General features: G+C 44.4%; 1 protein-coding gene across 1 annotated transcript in view; it reads left to right on the forward strand.

Annotated features, from left to right (window-relative positions):
• Positions 1-20,611, forward strand: part of IL4R (interleukin 4 receptor) — a 59,030-nt gene that overhangs the window by 18,743 nt on the left and 19,676 nt on the right. Inside the window, exons 2-4 of the mRNA XM_073555179.1 lie at positions 13,026-13,138; positions 19,164-19,302; positions 19,384-19,553. Of these exons, the coding sequence (XP_073411280.1) occupies positions 13,048-13,138; positions 19,164-19,302; positions 19,384-19,553 (400 nt within the window). The 5' untranslated portion in view covers positions 13,026-13,047. The remainder of the gene's footprint in view (positions 1-13,025; positions 13,139-19,163; positions 19,303-19,383; positions 19,554-20,611) is intronic.

Genomic DNA, 20,611 nt, shown 5'->3' on the forward strand with positions numbered 1-20,611 from the left:
AAAATTATCCGGAGTTAACAGCCCTGCTCCAGAAGGTGCGAAGACTGTGCGCGCACATCCGCCGGTCGCCTGTACACTCCGTTCGTATGCAGAAGCTGCAGCGATTGCTCCACCTTCCCAACCACCGCCTCATTATCGACATTGCAACAAGGTGGAACTCCACCCTGCACATGGTGGAGCGGCTGTGCGAGCAGAGGCAGGCCATAATGCATTTGTGGGAGGATACACGGACAGGCACTTTGAGAGCAGACATGGAGTTGACAGGTGTGCAGTGGTCGAAGCTGAAAGACCTCTAAAGTCCTTCAGTGTTTTGAGGAATGCACACGGCTGGTAAGCGCAGACGACGCCATCCTAAGCATGAGCATCCCACTTATGCGTCTGCTCATGCAAACTTTGACGCACCTTAAGGAGCAGGCGTCTGCAGCCAATGTTGATGAGGAGGAAGAGGAGGAGGGAATCCTTGATGACATTCAGCCATTGTCTGCTCAGGGACCTCTCCTGGACGAGGTGGAGGAAGAAGAGGAGGAGGAGGAGGATGATGGGGATGATTACTTAGGGGAGGAGGATGCATCTCGTGGGGCAAGTGAAAATGTTGGCGTGGCAAGGTCTGGTACAGGGTTTGTGCGTGACTGGAGGGATGTGGATTTGCCAGAAAGTGCTCCTCCAACCAGCACTCGCAGTGCATCATTGACACCGGGAACATTGGCCCACATGTCAGATTATGCCTTGCAGATCCTAAAAAGGGACCCACGCATTGCCAAAATGATGAACGATGACGACTACTGGTTGGCCAGCATCCTGGATCCACGCTATAAAGGCAAATTACAAAACATCATGCCACAGGAGAACCTTGACCTAATATTGGCTAATAAACAAGCAACTCTGGTAAATCGGTTGCTTGAGGCATTCCCAGCACACAGCAGCGGTGATGGTTCTCACACGAGCCGTACGGGCCGGGGGCAGCTTGGCAGAGGTGTTCGTGGTGCACACAGCAGAAGTGGCGTTGGAGACAGGGGTTTCATGACAATGTTGTGGACTGATTTTTCAAATACCGCTCACACAACTGGTAATACTGCATCGATGGAAAGTGACAGGAGACAGCAGTTGTCAACTATGGTTACAAACTACTTTTCCTCCCATATCGATGTTCTCCCACACAGGTCATTCCCCTTTGACTATTGGGCCGCTAAACTGGACACCTGGCCTGAATTGGCCCAATATGCCTTACAGGAGCTCGCTTGCCCAGCTGCAAGTGTGCTATCGGAAAGAGTCTTCAGTGCAGCTGGATCAATCCTGACAGAAAAAAGGACCCGTCTGTCAACCCAAAATGTGGATGATCTAACCTTCATTAAAATGAACCATGCATGGGTTTCCAAGGATTTTGTCCCACCTTCCCCTGATGACACATAGGGTGACAGAAAAATGGCTTGCTTTGGTCCACCTCTTCCTGGGACTTCTACTATTTCGCCTTTTGCATCAGCTGAATGTCCAGCATCAACATATGCCACTTTCTAAAACTCCCTAACTGTGCTGCCTCCCCCCCCATGGCCGGGGTCACTACCTAGCGCACGACACCGTGCGAGTGCCGTTGCCCTGGACAGGTGGGTAGGCCGACTCTTGGGCGCGGGCACTGGCACAGGGTCCCTCATAGTGCAATCAAGTGTCTCTGACGGTGGTGGTGCACACCCGCCGTGAGACACACCGCCGTACTATGAGGGGCCCAGTGCCAGTACCGACGCCCACGAGTGGGCCCCCCTTGCTTGGGCAGGGCCCCAGCATTTGCAATCTTTACCTCTCCCTGCTCCTCCACTGTGTAATCTGGGCCGTCAAATCCATACTGTGCCTGACACCGTCTGAGCCTGCCTCCTGATGTACAGACATATATTTTGAATGTGTACGCTATTCATACATGTTATCCGGGGATACTGTACCCTTTCTAACCTTTGTGCAATCACGTGCAATCCATACTGGGCCTAACACCGTCTGAGCCTGCCTCCTGATGTACAGACATATACAGTGGGGAAAAAAAGTATTTAGTCAGTCAGCAATAGTGCAAGTTCCACCACTTAAAAAGATGAGAGGCGTCTGTAATTTACATCATAGGTAGACCTCAACTATGGGAGACAAACTGAGAAAAAAAAATCCAGAAAATCACATTGTCTGTTTTTTTTTTCATTTAATTTGCATATTATGGTGGAAAATAAGTATTTGGTCAGAAACAAAATTTTATCTCAATACTTTGTGATATATCCTTTGTTGGCAATGACAGAGGTCAAACGTTTTCTGTAAGTCTTCACAAGGTTGCCACACACTGTTGTTGGTATGTTGGCCCATTCCTCCATGCAGATCTCCTCTAGAGCAGTGATGTTTTTGGCTTTTCACTTGGCAACACGGACTTTCAACTCCCTCCAAAGGTTTTCTATAGGGTTGAGATCTGGAGACTGGCTAGGCCACTCCAGGACCTTGAAATGCTTCTTACGAAGCCACTCCTTCGTTGCCCTGGCGGTGTGCTTTGGATCATTGTCATGTTGAAAGACCCAGCCACGTTTCATCTTCAATGCCCTTGCTGATGGAAGGTTTGCACTCAAAATCTCACGATACATGGCCCCATTCATTCTTTCATGTACCCGGATCAGTCGTCCTGGCCCCTTTGCAGAGAAACAGCCCCAAAGCATGATGTTTCCACTGCCATGCTTTACAGTAGGTATGGTGTTTGATGGATGCAACTCAGTATTCTTTTTCCTCCAAACACGACAAGTTGTGTTTCTACCAAACAGTTCCAGTTTGGTTTCATCAGACCATAGGACATTCTCCCAAAACTCCTCTGGATCATCCAAATGCTCTCTAGCAAAATTCAGACGGGCCCGGACATGTACAGGCTTAAGCAGTGGGACACGTCTGGCACTGCAGGATCTGAGTCCATGGTGGCGTAGTGTGTTACTTATGGTAGGCCTTGTTACACTGGTCCCAGCTCTCTGCAGTTCATTCACTAGGTCCCCCCGCGTGGTTCTGGGATTTTTGCTCACCGTTCTTGTGATCATTCTGACTCCACGGGGTGGGATTTTGCGTGGAGCACCAGATCGAGGGAGATTATCAGTGGTCTTGTATGTCTTCCATTTTCTAATTATTGCTCCCACAGTTGATTTCTTCACTCCAAGCTGGTTGGCTATTGCAGATTCAGTCTTCCCAGCCTGGTGCAGGGCTACAATTTTGTTTCTGGTGTCCTTTGACAGCTCTTTGGTCTTCACCATAGTGGAGTTTGGAGTCAGACTGTTTGAGGGTGTGCACAGGTGTCTTTTTATACTAATAACAAGTTTAAACAGGTGCCATTACTACAGGTAATGAGTGGAGGAAAGAGGAGACTCTTAAAGAAGAAGTTACAGGTCTGTGAGAGCCAGAAATCTTGATTGCTTGTTTCTGACCAAATACTTATTTTCCACCATAATATGCAAATAAAAAAAAAAAAAAACAGACAATGTGATTTTCTGGATTTTTTTTTCTCAGTTTGTCTCCCATAGTTGAGGTCTACCTATGATGTAAATTACAGACGCCTCTCATCTTTTTAAGTGGTGGAACTTGCACTATTGCTGACTGACTAAATACTTTTTTTCCCCACTGTATTTTGAATGTGTACGCTATTCATACATGTTATCCGGGGATACGGTACCCTTTCTAACCTTTGTGCAATCACGTGCAATCCATACTGGGCCTAACACCGTCTGAGCCTGCCTCCTGATGTACAGACATATATTTTGAATGTGTACGCTATCCATACATGTTATCCGGGGATACGGTACCCTTTCTAACCTTTGTGCAATCACGTGCAATCCATACTGGGCGTGAGAACGGCTGGCGAGCTGTTAAGCAAGCTACAGCACCTGTGGTTTGCACACGTAAGTTTTTCATTTTTTCAGGAATGACGGTTAGGCCTAATTCCGGAACTGCGGTTGACCTGCACTTACTGGGAAATCATTGTTCGCGGGTAATAATTGTCATCAGTGATCCCCATCACTAACGTTGTTCAGCGGGTTATCTGCACCTGTAAGCGACAAACGCTGGCCTTTTCAGTGTAGCGCACATGCAGCCACGGACATGTAATGGCATGACACACCAGTTATTGGCCAATCTCATGTGCCAGAGCCTCACGTGTCCCTCTAGTAAGCCGGACTTGGACCGCGGGGCATGACGGAGTCTCGTTCGTTAACGGAATTAAGCTTGCAATGTGTGCATCTGTTCTGTAGCTGGCATGGTTGAGGTTTCCCAGGTGGAGTCGAATTTAACCGTAGGCTCCACTCCTGGTGGTGCTCTTCTGGACATTCCTTTAAGGTTCAGCTTTGCAACCATGCTGCCCACGTAAAACAAACACTTTGCCTTCATGAACGCTGTTTGGAGGGTCATGACTCGTGGGAATAACGCCGCCCAATCAGTTAACCTGCTAGAGAGATCGTTCGTTGCTCCCAAGCATGACATCACACTCCCTAGGAAGAAGGTAATGCCACTGTGGCGACCGGACATCAGACACTGGAGCAGCATTTACAGGGCCCATTATACACTAGAGCATTAGAAATGGGGCCCATTATGTTTGGAGCATTATTTGGGCCCATAAGACAGTGGAGCTTCATCCATGGGGACCAACATATACTGTAGCATTATGTGGAGCTCATCATATACTGTTTCAAACATTATATGGGACCAATGATTCTGTATGGAGAAATAGATGGGCCTCGTCATGAGATGTAAAAAGTGAAGTATTTTTCATTGTACTATACCGCTATTTCTCTGCCGTATCGGAGCATGATGAGTTGTGGTATGTGTTAAAGGGGCGCTCTTTCGCCCAGGGCACATGAAAACCTGGAGCCAGCCCTACCCCCCCACAACTTCAGCCAAATAACCCCCATTTTTCAGTGCGTAACTTGTATTATGAAGTTAATTAAGGTTGACAAGCTTAAGTAAGAAGAATTGATGCTTTTGGCATTCAAATGGGCACTGTAGGTGTGTTTCCTGTCCTCCTCTCACTGCCGACTTTTATTCCCCATTGACTTACATTGGGTTTCGTGTTTCGGGACGACCCCGAGTTTTCCCTATAATCGGACGATCTTGCTCGACCCGACTTTTGGAAAAGTCGGGTTTCACGAAACGAAACGCGACCCTAAAAAAACAAAAGTCGCTCAACTCTATCCTCCACTGACTCCAGGGTGGCAGACTGGGCAGTGGAGGCTCGCGACATTTGGGATCGCACTCAGGATGCTATTCGTGCCTCTAAAGAAAGAATGAGGACATCCGCCGACACACATCGGCGACCCGCTCCAACCTTTTCCCCCGGCGACTTGGTGTGGCTCTCTGCTCGAAACATCAAGCTGCGGGCCGAGTCCACCAAGTTCGTGCCGCGATACATCGGACCTTTTAAGGTTCTCGAGCGAATCAGCTCGGTGGTCTGCCGCCTGGCTCTTCCTCCATATTTAGCCATTTCTGACGTTTTCCATGTGTCCCTTCTCAAACCTGTTCACATGGCCCGGTTCTCTGAGTCATCTGCCGGGTCATCAGACTTTTCTTCGGACGAGTTTGAGGTTAACGCCATTGTGGGACGCAGGATTGTGCGTGGCAAAAGGTTTGATTTGGTGGACTGGAAGGGTCATGGTCCAGCGGCCCAGACCTGGGAGCCAGTGGAGAACATCCACGCTCCACTCCTGATCGCAGCAAGGCTCAGAGGGGGGGGGCATGTGAGGCGTCAGGTTCCTGCAGCTGCACAGCGGGAATCCAGAGCCATACATCCAGCAGTCTCCCATTCCTTTCCGACCGCTCAGGGACCTGCACAGCAATCTCAGCGATCCAGGCGCCCTGCTCAGACCAGCTCTCTGGGTCTGGATGTTGCTGCTACCTCTGGACCAGCAATGGTAGCGCAGCCTGCTTTGTAGGAAACCACTCCAGAGGCTGTCTTCTCGCCGCGCTACTGGGCATGCCCACGAGGCAATCTCCCAGTGGAGATCGGGGGTCACGTGCTCAGGTCCTTTTCCTGATCTGACTGGCCCATCTCAGAGGTCTGGAAGGTCCTGGAAGCGCATGGCTGTAAAAGGCACATGCGCTAGTATAAATTATACTTGCTATGTGTGAATGGTGACGGATGTATGATTCTGGTGACTGACTCATTATAAAATCCCTTCCCTCTGATATTACGCATGTGGATAGGGAACTAGAGAGATAGTCAGCGCCAGTCAGTGGCAAGCCATACGCCATAGTGTGATGCCTCACGGCACTGTCGTACAGCAGCAGTAGTTACCGCCACGCCGCAGTTAGCAGCACTTAGCGGCATCCGCGGTAGCGACGCCGCACTCACGGTAGGTCAAGACGGACACCGACCTCTGCCTTGGGCCGTGTCCTGTGACCATATACTGTGTGTGCACACCAGCTGAGACCTGTGAAGCTAACAGGCTCGGCGTTTATGCTTTAGGGCCCCTGTGAGTTTAACAGAGTCCGCTCTGCGCACCTCGGGTGACGTTTAACCTGAGCGCAGTATACCGCCATATAGCGAGTCCGCCATTACTCAGCAGCGGTTGTTACACCTACTGCACGGTGGACCCCAGGCGGCGAACGCACTTCCTATTTATATTTAGTGCGTTCCGCCGTCCCTAACAGTTTCATAGAAAAGGTCTTGTACTCATATAGGGTTAAAGTCAATACAACAACGGGTAAAAAAAAAACCCAATAAGAAACAGATGGTCGTATGACGTGTACAAGTCAACACGGACATTAATTCCGCAGAACTCGAAGAGGAATTAGGAGTGTGTGCTTCGGGAAGGAAATATTTATTATTTTTGCAGGACTTGAAAAAAAACATTAAAAAGATTACAATGTAATGCTGGGCTTAAACATTTTAAGGAAATAAAAAAAATACAAAATTCACTTAAATAGGGTTAAGTTGTTATACATCATTAACCCCTTAATGATGCATCCAATATCAATGTTTGCGCTCTTCTTTCCTCCCCTCCTTCCAAGAGCCATAACTTTTGATCTGTTTCTACCGCATTTTAAGCCGGAGGCACTGCAATCCAAAAAAACCCCCACAATATTGGCGTTTCTATTTTTTTTCTTTACTGCGTTTGCCTTATGGATTATATATATATATATATATATATATATATATATATTACAGATGCAGCTAACTCCAGCTGCAACTGTTAGAGGAAGGTGTTGGCTGTACAACCCAGCCGGTATCTGCCAGGTATGGGGCAGGCTCAGCTCCTACGCCCGCTCCAAACATACACACCACCCCTAAAACATATTATTCTGAAAAGATAAAGATGCCTCCACCACAGGCTCTCTTATGTGGATGTAGCAGTGACATCACATTGACAGCACTGCAGCCAATCATTGATCTCGGCAGTTTTTTCCATTTATATATTGCAGAGCGTTGAGCTCAGTGATTGGCTGCAGCACTGTCGACATACTGTAACATCACCGGTGCAGCCTATACACAATCACTGGAGCAGCGCCAGAGACAGAATGATGGACCAGAAAAGTTAAAAAAAAGTGGGGTTCGTTTGTTTTGTTCTTTTTACATTGAATTGAGCAGGCAGACAAAAGTTTTCCGAAAGGCATAAGATCTTACAGGCGCTAAACACCAGCAAGAGTGATGCTGTTACTGGGAGAAAGCGGTCACGAGTTTCTAATCATAACCAAATGTATGTGAAAGTATGGTCTGTGAGAAGCAATGTGTAAGCTATTGATCTGTGTATTGTATGGCGATATTTATCTGGGCACTGTATGGAGCTATTTATCTGGGCACTGTATGGAGCTATTTATCTGGGCACTGTGTGGAGCTATTTATCTGGGCAGTGTGTGGAGCTATTTATCTGGGCAGTGTGTGGAGCTATTTATCTGGACACTGTGTAACTATTTATATGGGCACTGTGTGGGACTGTTTATCTGGTCACTGTATTGAGCTATTTATCTTGGCACTGTATGGAGCTATTTATCTGGGCACTGTTTGGAGCTATTTATGTGGGCACTGTATGGAGCAATTTATTTGGGCACTGTATGAAGCTATTTATGTGGGCATTGTATGGATTTTTTTTTTTACCTGGCAGTGTATGGAGCTATTTATCTGGGCACTAAATGGAGCTATTTATCTGGGCAGTGTGTGGAGCTATTTATCTCGGCAGTGTGTGGAGCTATTTATCTGGACACTATGTGTAACTATTTATATGGGCACTGTGTAGGACTGTTTATCTGGTCACTGTATGGAGCTATTTATCTTGGCACTGTATGGAGCTATTTATCTGGGCAGTGTGTGGAGCTATTTATCTGGACACTATGTGTAACTATTTATATGGGCACTGTGTGGGACTGTTTATCTTGGCACTGTATGGAGCTATTTATCTGGGCACTGTTTGGAGCTATTTATGTGGGCACTGTATGGAGCAATTTATTTGGGCACTGTATGAAGCTATTTATGTGGGCATTGTATGGATTTTTTTTTTTTACCTGGCAGTGTATGGAGCTATTTATCTGGGCAGTGTATGGAGCTATTTATCTGGGCAGTGTGTGGAGCTATTTATCTGGACACTGTGTAACTATTTATATGTGCACTGTGTGGGACTGTTTATCTGGTCACTGTATGGAGCTATTTATCTTGGCACTGTATGGAGCTATTTATCTGGGCACTGTTTGGAGCTATTTATGTGGGCACTGTATGGAGCAATTTATTTGGGCACTGTATAAAGCTATTTATGTGGGCATTGTATGGATTTTTTTTTTACCTGGTAGTGTATGGAGCTATTTATCTGGGCACTAAATGGAGCTATTTATCTGGGCAGTGTGTGGAGCTATTTATCTGGCTACTGTATGGCGCAATTTATCTGGGCACTGTATGGAGCTATTTATCTGGGCACTGTGAAGCTATTTATCTGGACAGTATGTGTAACTATTTACATGGGCACTGTGTGGGACTGTTTATCTGGTCACTGTATGGAGCTATTTATCTGGGCACTGTTTGGAGCTATTTATGTGGGCACTGTATGGAGAAATTTATTTGGGCACTGCATGAAGCTATGTGGGTATTGTATGGATTTTTTTTTTTACCTGGCAGTGTATGGAGCTATTTATCTGGGCACTAAATGGAGCTATTTATCTGGGCACTGTGTGTATCTTTTTATAGGGGCACAGTATGGAGCTAGTAAGTTGGGCACTGTATGGAGCAATTTATCTGGGCACTGTATGTAGCTATTTACCTGAGCACTGTGTGGAGCTATTTATCTGGGCACTCTAAATAGCTATATATTATTATTATTTATTTATATAGCACCATTGATTCCATGATGCTGTACATGAGAAGGGGTTACATACAAATTACAGATATCACTTACAGTAAACAAACTAACAATGACAGACTGATACAGAGGGGAGAGAGGACCCTGCCCTTTTGGGCTTATATGCTACAGGATGGTGGGGAAGGAGACAGTAGGCTGGTGGGTTGCAGCAGTTCCGGTGTTGGTTGAGGTGATATCTCCGGTAGTGGTGAGAGAGAAGGAGGTATCGGGGTCATTGCAGGCTGTAGGCTTTCTTGAACAGGTGGGTTTTCAGGTTCCGTCTGAAGGATCCAAATGTGGTTGATAGTCGGACTTGTTGGGGCAAAGAATTCCAGAGAATAGTGGCTATTCGGGAGAAGTCTTGGAGGCGGTTGGGTGAGGAGCGAATAAGTGTGGAGGAGAGAAGGAGGTCTTGGGAGGACCGGAGATTACATGAGGGGAAGGTATCGGGAGATTAGTTCAGAGACATATGGGGGAGACAGGTTATAGATGGCTTTGTAGGTCAGTATTAGTAATTTGACCTTGATAAGCTGAGGGAATGGGAGCCAGTGAAGAGATTTGCAGAGGTGAGAAGCGGAGTAGTAGCGAGGAGAGAGATGAATTAGTCAGGCGGCAGAGTTAAGGATGGACTGGAGAGGTGCGAGGGTGTTAGCAGGGAGACCACAGAAAAGGATGTTGCAGTAGTCGAGGCGGGAGATGATGAGGGCATGCACAAGCATTTTAGTAGATTGAGGGTTGAGGAAAGGACGGATTCTGGAAATATTTTTGAACTGGAGGCGACAGGAGGTAGAAAGAGCTTGGATGTGCGGTTTGAAGGACAGGGCAGAGTCAAAGGTTACTCCGAGGCAGCGGACTTCTGGTACTGGGGAAAGTGTGATGTCATTAATTGTTATAGCTAGGTTGGGTAAGGAAGATCTGTGAGATGGAGGAAAGATGATGAGTTCAGATTTGTCTACATTGAGTTTGAGGAAGCGAGAGGAGGATATGGCTGATAGACACTCTGGGATTCTGGACAGCAGAGAGGTGACGTCTGGGCCAGAGAGGTAGATCTGAGTGTCATCAGCATAAAGGTGGTAGTGGAATCCGTGGGACTTTATGAGTTGCCCCAGACCAAGTGTATAGATTGAGAAGAGTAGTGGTCCTAAAACAGAGCCTTGGGGGACTCCAACCGAGAGAGGTTGGGATCAGGAAGTGGTGTGGGAGATGTTGAATGTGCGGTTGAAACGGTATGACTAGATCCACGATAGGGCAAGGCCTTTGATGCCGAAGGAGGAGAGGATCTGTAGTAGGAGGCAGTGGTCAACTGTGTCAAATGCAGAGGACAGGTCTAGAAGCAGGAGTATAGAGTATTGTCCATTTGATTTGGCTGTAAGTAGGTCGTTAGTAATTTTGGTCAGGGCTGTCTCAGTGTAATGCTGGGGGCGGAAACCAGATTGTAGATTTTCAAAGAGCAAGTTAGATGATATGTGGGAGGAAAGTTCAGCGTGGATGTGCTGTTCCAGGAGTTTGGAAGCGAATGGAAGCAATGATATTGGGCGATAGCTGGACATAGCGGTTGGGTCGAGGGTTGGCTTTTTAAGGATAGGCGTGATTGTGGCATGCTTGAAAGCAGAAGGGAAGGTACCGGACATTAGTGATAGGTTGAAGAGGTGGGTTAGGGATGGGATAAGTGTGGTGGTGAGGTTGGGGAAGAGGTGGGATGGGATGGGGTCAAGTGCACAGGTTGTGAGGTGCGATTTGAAGAAGAGGCAATTAAGCTCCCCTTCAATGATGTTGGAGAGTGAGGTTATGGGGTTTGGGCATTGGTCTGGTATACAAAGGGGTTGTGGTGGTTGAGTGAAGACTTGCCTTGTTTGGTCAATCTTGTTTTTGAAGTGTGTGGCAAAGTCCTCGGCAGAGATGAGGGAGGTTGGAGGAGGCAGTGGTGGGCGGAGGAGGGAGTTAAAAGTTTTGAATAACTGTTTTGGGTTGTAAGATAGGGAAGATACGAGGGTTGTGAAGTAGGCCTGTTTAGCAGAGGTGAGGGCAGATTTGAAATCGAGTGTTGCCTGTTTGAATGTGGTGAAGTTATCTTGCGAATTTGTTTTCTTCCAGCGTAGCTCTGCAATCCTGGACACTTGCCGGAGCTTTTTAGTGGTGTTATTGTGCCAGGGTTGTCTGTTGATACGTCGCATTCTGCCATGAACGAGAGGGGCAAACGTGTCAATAGCTGATGCGAGAGTGGCATTGTAGAAAGCAGTGGCACCGTCTGTGTCATGGAGTGAGGATATGGATGCCAGTGGTAGAATAGAGTCAGAGAGCGCGTGGGTGTCTAGGTGTGCAAGGTTTTTGCGGGGGTGTGCGTGTTGCTGGACATGGGTGCCAGGTGAGGAGGACAGGGATGAGAAAGTGAGCAGATGATGGCCAGATAGAGGAAGAGGGGAGTTAGTGAAGTTAGAAAGACCAGGTCTAATGTGTGTCCATCTGTGTGGGTGGCTGAGGAGGACCACTGAGTAAGTCCAAAGGATGAAGGGGCAGGAGTTTGGAGGCTGCTGACTGAAGGGTATCAGTGGGGTTGACGTCACCCATGATGATAGTGAGGGTGTCAGTTGAAAGAAAATGAAGAAGCCAGGTAAAGAATTGGTCAATGAAGGCAGTGGTCGGGCCTGGAGGTCGGTATATGACGGCCACTTGGAGGTTGGAGGTAGAGTAGATGCGGACAGAGTGGACTTCAAAAGAGGGGAGGATTAGGGAGGGAAGAGGTGGGATTGGGTTGAAGGTGCAGTTGGAAGAAAGGAGAAGACCCACTCCTCCACCGTGTCTGTTGCCAGGGCGAGGAGTGTGGGTAAAGTGGAGGCCGCCGTAACACAGCGCAGCAGGGGAGGCAGTGTCAGAGGGTGTCAGCCATGTTTCTGTGAGGCCGAGGAAGGCAAGATTGGGAGAAAGAGGTCATGAATCACATGGAGCTTATTGCATATGGAGCGGGCATTCCAAAGTGCTCCCGAGAGAGGGAGCAGGGGGTTGGGTGTCAATGGCATATGTTTTAAGATGGAAATATTGTGGTAGTTCTTATTAGATAGGGAGCGGTAGGAAGGGGAAGTAGTGGGGGGGTGAGAGCTGTGGGGGTCCAGGATTGGGAGATATGTTGCCAGCAGTGAGGAGAAGCAGAGAAAGGGAGAGCAGATGGGAGAAGGAGCGTGGGCAGCTTGTTTTATGTTTCATTCGGACAGATTTGAGGTTGAGGAGCAGTTCAGCAGAGGAGGTCAGGTGGGGAGGAAATAGGGAAGGGGAGATGATTATTTGGTTAGAGGCTGCTGGGGTTTGGGGATAGCGAAGGAGAGTGAGGACAAAAGGAGCAAACACTGTAAGGGCATATGTATGCATGGTGAAGAATATCTGAGTACTATAGGAATATGGCAGTATATTTATATAAAAGGTGAGCCTATTGCACACTGCTGTCCCCTTTTCTTCTTACATGGAAGGTAAATTCTGCATTATAGCCTGTATTAGACCGTAGAGCTGCGTTCACACTTGTATAGGCTTCAGAGCTGAACTATCTTTGCTGCCTCAGAGCTTTTTCTCATGACTTGCCTTCTGAAAAGTGTCTCTTTTAGGCATTGTACAATAATCAGATACAAACTCCCATTTCATCAGGGTGCAGCTAAGTTATTTGGAGAGTGTCTGATAAGGAACTTGTCTCGATATGACTTTGACATCTGATTATTTTTATTTAATCTGCAGGCTCTGCTAAAATCTCTTTGCAATGAAGACAATGACAGTCGTATGGATGGAATCAGAGATTGCGCGGATCAGCTTGATATGGATTGCTGTATTAGTAATTGCACCAAGTGCCTGTAAGTTATGTGCTCTCTATGTGTATGTGATTGTGGATCTTTTTTTTTTTTTTTTTTACAGTTTTTCTTAAAGTTTTATAAGCGTATAATAAAACATCCTTCAAATTTTACTGTGTGTTAGATGTCATCGTTTTCAATATATCTGCTTGTTGTCAGTAAACAGGGGCATTCTTGTTCACATCCATAGACCAAAAATACTAACAGGGTAACTGTATTTTCAGGTTACTTTCAAGAATAAGCAGTCCTGTGTGCATTAAGGCTATCATTGCCTCTGATGATTATATGACTTGTACCCTGCATTTTCACCTGTTTCACCCTCTGCATGCTCAGTCTCTTAATTTGCAATTGATTCTGAGGTGGAAGGGTAGATTAGCTGGTTTTATCTCTCCCATACACTGCATAGCACACAGAGAGAAGCAGGAGCAACGTAGGGGACAATATACAGCAGCACTGAGCTGTGTAGATGTGAATACAGCTCAAGGATGATGTAAAAAAAAACTTGTTAGGAAGCTCAGCACGATCTTTCTGTGTCTCCATCTGCTTGTTTCCTCATTCCTCCACTCCGGAGTGTGAGATGAGCTGTTTTTCCAGAGTGGGGGTAAGTTCAGGGGTGGGGATAGGGAAAGAAGAGGCTGATAAGTGGAGAAAGAAGCTGAACTTTCCGAGATTATATAATCCAAAGTTTTTTTTACAATATCATATACTATTTATCTACGTAAAGTTTGTTCAAAGTACACTTCCTTTTTAACAGACCTAAATTAGAAAGTAAAAAAAGTATATGAATCACAATTCATAATAGTGAATAACTAATCTCATATATAATCTACAATTTTTGCATAAATCAATAATGCAAGTGAACATAAGAAACTTTAATATATCTTATCAAAAAATATAATTATTTATCTCATTATAAGCCACTTTTTTCCTGTCTCCTCAAATCATCATTCTGTGTGAAAAAAAAAACTATGAATACTATGAAAATCTGTCTTGGACAAAACAAGGCAAAGTAACTGAGGGACAGACTACAGCTGCCTATTGAAGTCTATGAAGATGGGAAGGGGATGGAACAGAGTGAGTGAGAGAGAGAAGGAAGTAAAAAAAATCCACAGATCTGCTGCTACTTTCTATTAAAAATATCTTATCTCATCCCAGTGTAGTATTCACAGCTACACTGCACAGTAGTGCTGTCAAATGTCTTCCAAGCTGCTGCTGCATCTGAGCCTGTGCTACATATATACAGAAAAGCAGGAATCCTTCATGGTTCAGTGTGTTATGTATGGAAGATATAGCAGCTAGGTTCAATCTACTAACTCAGAAACAACTGAAAATTAGAGATGAAGACTGCAAGGAGGAAAGCTTGTGAAAAAGGCAGGACACAAGTCATGCGATGACCAGATATAGTGTTATTCCTCATGTATACTCTGGGTGGCTTAATCTGAAAAGTCATCTGAAATGACAGATACACTATACCTATGTTTGATAGAACTGATCCTCAGATCAATCAACCCAAGAGGCAAAAGTGCTCAGCTTATCCAAGATCATGAGCACAGTGGTGGATAGATTCAATAGAAAATCTAGGGGCTTATGTGTATAATTACCTACAGTGCCTTGAAAAAGTAGTCATAAATGTGACCTTTTCCACATTTTTTCACGTCACGCCCACAAACTTAAGCGTATTTCAATTGGATTTTTTTTTTACATACCAACACAAAGTAGTATTTGTGAAGTGTAAAGGAAATCATACATGGTTTTCTAAGTATTTTAAAAACATAAATCTGAAAATTGTAATGTGAATTTGTATTCAGCCTCCTTGTAGTCTGATACCCCTAACAAAAATCCTGAATTGCCACTTGCCTCCAGAAGTCGCATAATTAGTAAATTGCGTAATTTGTACTCAGTATAACTACAGCTGTTCTGTGAAGGCCTCAAAGGTTTGTTTGAGAACATTAGGGATCAAAGAGGATCAAGAGAACCAAGGAACACACCAGACAGGTCAGGGATAAAGTTGTGGAGAAGAGTAAAGCAGGTTTAGGTTATGAAAAAAAAATAGTCCAAGCTCTGAACATGTCATGGAGCACTGTTCAATCTTTATCTAAAAATAAAAGGAGTATGACACAACTAAAACCTTTCCAAGACATGGCCATCCACCTAAACTGACATTCCAACTGGCCCGTATTTTCCACTAGGCACTGGAGGTCCGGTGGTGGGTTGCATCCGGCAGCACCAGCCTGCCATGTGTATAAATAAACAAACAACAATTCCTTTCCTCTTTCCCCCTAAACCGAATCGGCATCTTCACCAAGGGAGGAGAGTGGTGGAAGTTCTTCTCATTCACTTGTATTCATGTCTACAAAGACGCAAATACAAATGAATATGCAAGCGCCAGTACTTCCGGGATCAGCTCCCTGCCCAAGAGAAGACAGCATGGGTGAGGGGACTTACCTATGAAATTTGAACAGCATATCTAGGGTTGGGGTGCTTATGAATATGAGGCAGTAAGGAGGGGGGTGTTCTCAGTATCTGCTGTATAGGTGAACTTTGGAGATGGGGCAGTACAAGGGGGTCCCTATGGAGATGGGCTGTATATGATGGTCCTTGTGGAGATGGGGCAGTATAAGGGAGACCCTATGTAAATGGGGCAGTAAAAAGGGATCCCTATGGAGATGGGCAGTATAAAAGGAGTCCCTATGGAGGTGGGGCAGTATGGTGGTCCTGGTGCTGTATTCCTGTACTGACGGTGGTTCTGGTAATGTAGTCATGTACTGATGGTGGTTCTGGTGATGTAGTAATGAACTGTTGGTGGTTCTGGTGATGAAGTCCAGTAGATGTAGTAATTTTTAATTTATTAGACTCGATACTTGATCATTATAAGGTCAGGGTTTCGGACTGAAAATAGTCATCTGAATGAAGCGATATACTTATTAGCCAATCAAGTGTTTGACTATCCAGTCTTGCCTGATTCTCCCATATTCCGATTCTGAGCAGTCCTATGTTCTCTATGAGAGAGCTTCTACCAGACATCTCTGGTGGTGACTTATCTGTTACAGAAAAAAAGGATCAACAGTCCAAAATCGGACACGCAAGATTCTGATCTCCCCTGAAAATCATTAGCCGGAGGTATTCATGCACAAAATCCGTAGATTTCGTCTGGTTTGGCCAATTTTAAAGGGGTGGTCTGTACCTTTGTATCAGGAGCTGGACTAGTCCCTGCTCTGTCACTGTTCAATGTGCACAATGTTTGTGCAGTCTCTGGCTGGCTCCGTTCAGAAGTAATGAGCTGACAACAGAGCGCACTGTCATTGTGCACATCGTACAGTGCACATTGTGCAGGACCAGCCTAGCTCCTGAAACAAGTGTCATAGATGACACTTCATTTCAGGGAGGAGGCAGAGGCTGCGCCAGTGACCGCAGCCTCTGCCCCTGATGATACCTCGTTTTAGTACCCCAGCATCCACTGGGATCCTTATATGAAGCATCATCAAAAAGGAAGTAGTTAAAAAAAACAAAACAAATAAAGCAGTTAGATAGTGTAGTTAGGGAAGGATGGGGACTTTTTAATGAAAGTATATTAGAATATATATTAGATTATGCCATTAAATAGATAGGCATTTATGGTGAAAATTAATTTGTGTTTTGGAACACCCCTTTAACATAATCTGTATGGGTGCCTTTAGCTATTATGTTCAGGGACATGTGCACATGATGTCTTTAGCCAACAAATTTAGACTCTTCAAAATACCTCAGTGACTTTTGTCCTGAAGCGACTTTTTCTGCTTCTTTTCTGTCATTTTTCCATTATCTTTTGCCAATTTTATTTAATTTGTATTCAATAAACTTAAGCATAGACCACTTAATCTTTTAACAGCTTGTCCTCTCTGGAAAGTAAAAGAGAGAAAAAGCTGAAAATTCTGAACATATGCACAGCAAGCTGTTTTTACACTGCATTGCATTTGTTCATTCTTTTAAGCACTTATTTGGCATTTTTTCCAAATGGTTTACAGAGCAAAATCATCTGAAAAAGACGTAGTGTGCACATACCCCTTAACCCCTTTTCGACATCGGGCGTACATTTACGCCGATGTTGGACTCCCTCCCTTTGATATGGGCTCTGGTGGTGAGCCCACATCTTTCTTAGGACACGTCAACTGTTTTGAATAGGTAACATGTGCCCGCAATAGCCGCGGGTGGAATCGCGATCCACCCGCAGCTATTAACCTGTTATGCTGCTGTCAAACTCTGACAGTGGCATTTAACAAGCGCTTCCAGCAATCGCGCCGGAAATATGTTCACCGGTGACCTCCATGATCGCGGGTCACCAGTGTGTTGGCATGACAGCCAGAGGTCTCCTGGAGACCTCTATGGCTGTCAGTGCCGGCTTGCTGTGAGCGCCACCCAGTGGTCGGCGCTCATAGCAAGTGAATAAATCTGTTATACAGAGGCGATCTGATCATCGCCTCTATGTAACAGAGCCGATCGGGTAGTGGCAGCTTCTAGTCTCCCATGGAGACTATTGAATCATGCCAAAAGTAAAAAGAAAATGTTTTTAAAAATAGAAAAAAATATAAAAGGTCAAATCACCCGCCTTTCACCCCATTCAAAACAATAAAAATAAAATCAAACATACACATATTTGGTATCGCCACGTTCAGAATCGCCCGATCTATCAATAAAAAAGGAATTAACCCAATCTCAATCAGCGGAGCGAGAAAAATAAGTCAAACGCCAGAATTACGTTTTTTTGGTCGCCGCGACATTGGATCAAAATGGTATAATTAAAAACGTCAGCTCGGCATGCCAAAAATAAGTCCTCACCCAACCCAAGATCATGAAAAATGGAGACGCTACGGGTATCGGAAAATGCCACAATTTTTTTTTTTTTTTAGCAAAGTTTGGAATTTTGTTTTCACCACTTAGATAAAAAAGAACCTAGACATGTTTGGTGGCTATGAGCTCGAAATGACCTGGAGAATCATAATGGCTGGTCAGTTTTAGCATTTAGTGAACCTAGTAAAAAGCCAAACAAAATCAAGTGTGGGATTGCACTTTTTTGCAATTTCAACGCACTTGGAATTTTTTTTTCCGTTTTCTAGTACACAACATGGTAAAACCAATGGTCTTGTTCAAAATTACAACTCGTACCACAAAAAAACAAGCCCTGACAAGGCCATATTGACAGAAAAATAAAAAAGCTATGGCTCTGGGAAGAAGGGGAAAGAAAAACGAAAATGCAAAACTGAAAAAGCTCCGGGGGTTAAGGGGTTAATCTGAATTACCAGGGGCGTAACCACCAAGGTGCTTTGGTCAGATGACAAAGTTAGAGCGGTTGGGTCAGCACTCTATGTAGCTGTGGTGCTCGTGGAGAGAGGTTACAATGGACAAGAAGGATCCTGACATTTCAGGCCAATCCAGGCTTTCATCAATATTAATGAAACTGTGAGATGGGCTGAAATGTCTGTAATTGGATTACCATGTGTACACTGGATTAAACAATTTAATTTCACATGTGAGTGCCGGGATCCTTCTTGTCCTTTGGTCAGATGAGACCAAAGTAGAACTTTTGGGACTAAATGCAAAATCATGTGTGGCAAAAATCTAACGCTTCACATCACCCTGAAAACACCAACCACACAGGCAAACACGATGGTGGCTGCATCATGCTGCGGGGAGGCTTTTCTTCAGCAGGGACAGAGAAGCTGGTGGGAGCTGAACATAGATGGAGTTAAATACAGGGCAATCCTGGAGAAAAACCTGTGAAAGGCTGAAAAAATGTTCAACTTCCAACGAGACAACAACCCCTAAACATCCTGCCAGAGGATTCTTTTAAAGTTGTTGGTGTAATGCGAAAAAATGTGGAAAGGTATCAAGGGTATGAACACTTCTTCAAAGTTCTTATATATATTCTCTAATTGCTGCAGGTTACAGTTTTGCAACAACTGGAGAGTCATAGGCTGGAGATTACATCTATATAATGAATGTACTTAGTTCATGGATATATATTTATATGTGTTTTTTTCCTAAATTACAGCTCAAGACCTCACTGGGATTACAAATTTGGTCTGTGAGAATGATCTTGTGTCAGAAATGGTTTGTTTTTGGGAAGTCGTGAATGGAAGCACTGACTGCAGATCAGATTTCCAATTACAATGCATAGACATGCTTAATAAGTAAGTAACAAAAACTATAATCAAATACATAAGGTGTAGATATTTAATATAATATTATTTTTCTTTTTTTTTTTATTTCAGAACCTATTATTGCCATGCTTTAAATAATGAATATAAGAACTTCAAAATACCTAATAAATGTATCTGTCACATCAATGGGTTGCCAATTATAAAATCAGAATCTTATGACATAGTAATTAAATCAAAGGGGCAAACTGTGGACAAAGCAGTTATAAATATTTCCACTTCTGGTAAGATATTCGTTTTCTGTAAGATTACGTGAAAACATCTTCAGCTAAACTTTCACCAGTTTTCTCAGGGTCAAATTGAAATAACTGAACTGTTGCCAGAGAGATTTTTATTTTCTGCCACAATTTTTTTTTTTTTTTAAGGTGCCACGAAATTTTTTTTTTTATTTTCTGCCACCTGATTTTAGGTGTGGTCTGGTTCACAAGACCCATGAATTCATTGCTGGTCTGGGTTTCAAAGTTCAGGACCCTTATTTAGTTACCAGAGCAGCAACAAAGAGCATTTCTGGTTCTGGAAGACCAGTCTTACAGAAAAACAATGCAATACTTCGTTTCACCTGTGGGAGTGCTGTAGGGAAACTAAACACTTGCTACTTGGCTCTCCTGATGATTACAGATGATCAGATAACCACTATCAACATCTATTTTGCAATATTATCTTTCTGTTTCAACTTTCCATTTGTTATATCCTTTCTGTATCGTATGTTCTGCTCTGTGTGTTATTGAGTTAGTTGTAATATTTAGTAACGGTTTATTTTTTGGTATTTTACATCAGCAATAAGGGTATTTCCACCATTCTGAACATTTATGGCATATTCACAAGACAGAATATAAATGTCTGATAGATCTGGACCCCATCTCATGGAGCCAGGTAAAGGGTGGGAAGGTGGGGGGCATTCTCAGGTTCTTTGTTCAGTTCTATGGGAGTTCTGAAAAAAATCGCTGGTTCTTCAATTTTCAGAACTGCCATAGAAGCGAATGGAGGAAGCCATAAATGGTAGACCCCTCTCCATTCCCTATGGCTCAAGATTCACTATGATTTACCCAGATGGAACTAACCCTTTAACTTATAATTTGGCCATAGTTTTGAGACTATGTAAAAGTAGACACGAAAATGAAGAATAAATGGCACATCAAAAAACCTTAAAAAAATCTTACTTTTATATCATAACTTATTCCCCACATGATGTCAAAAACTGACACGTTTCTGGCGTTACAACGCTCTTAATCATAGTATAAGGTGATTACTGCAGTGTTTAGTATAAGTGACCAAACAATCG

Source organism: Dendrobates tinctorius, unplaced genomic scaffold (genome assembly GCF_039654945.1).
Source record: "Dendrobates tinctorius isolate UK_male_01 unplaced genomic scaffold, ASM3965494v1 ptg000222l, whole genome shotgun sequence".
NCBI classification, from domain to species: domain Eukaryota; kingdom Metazoa; phylum Chordata; class Amphibia; order Anura; family Dendrobatidae; genus Dendrobates; species Dendrobates tinctorius.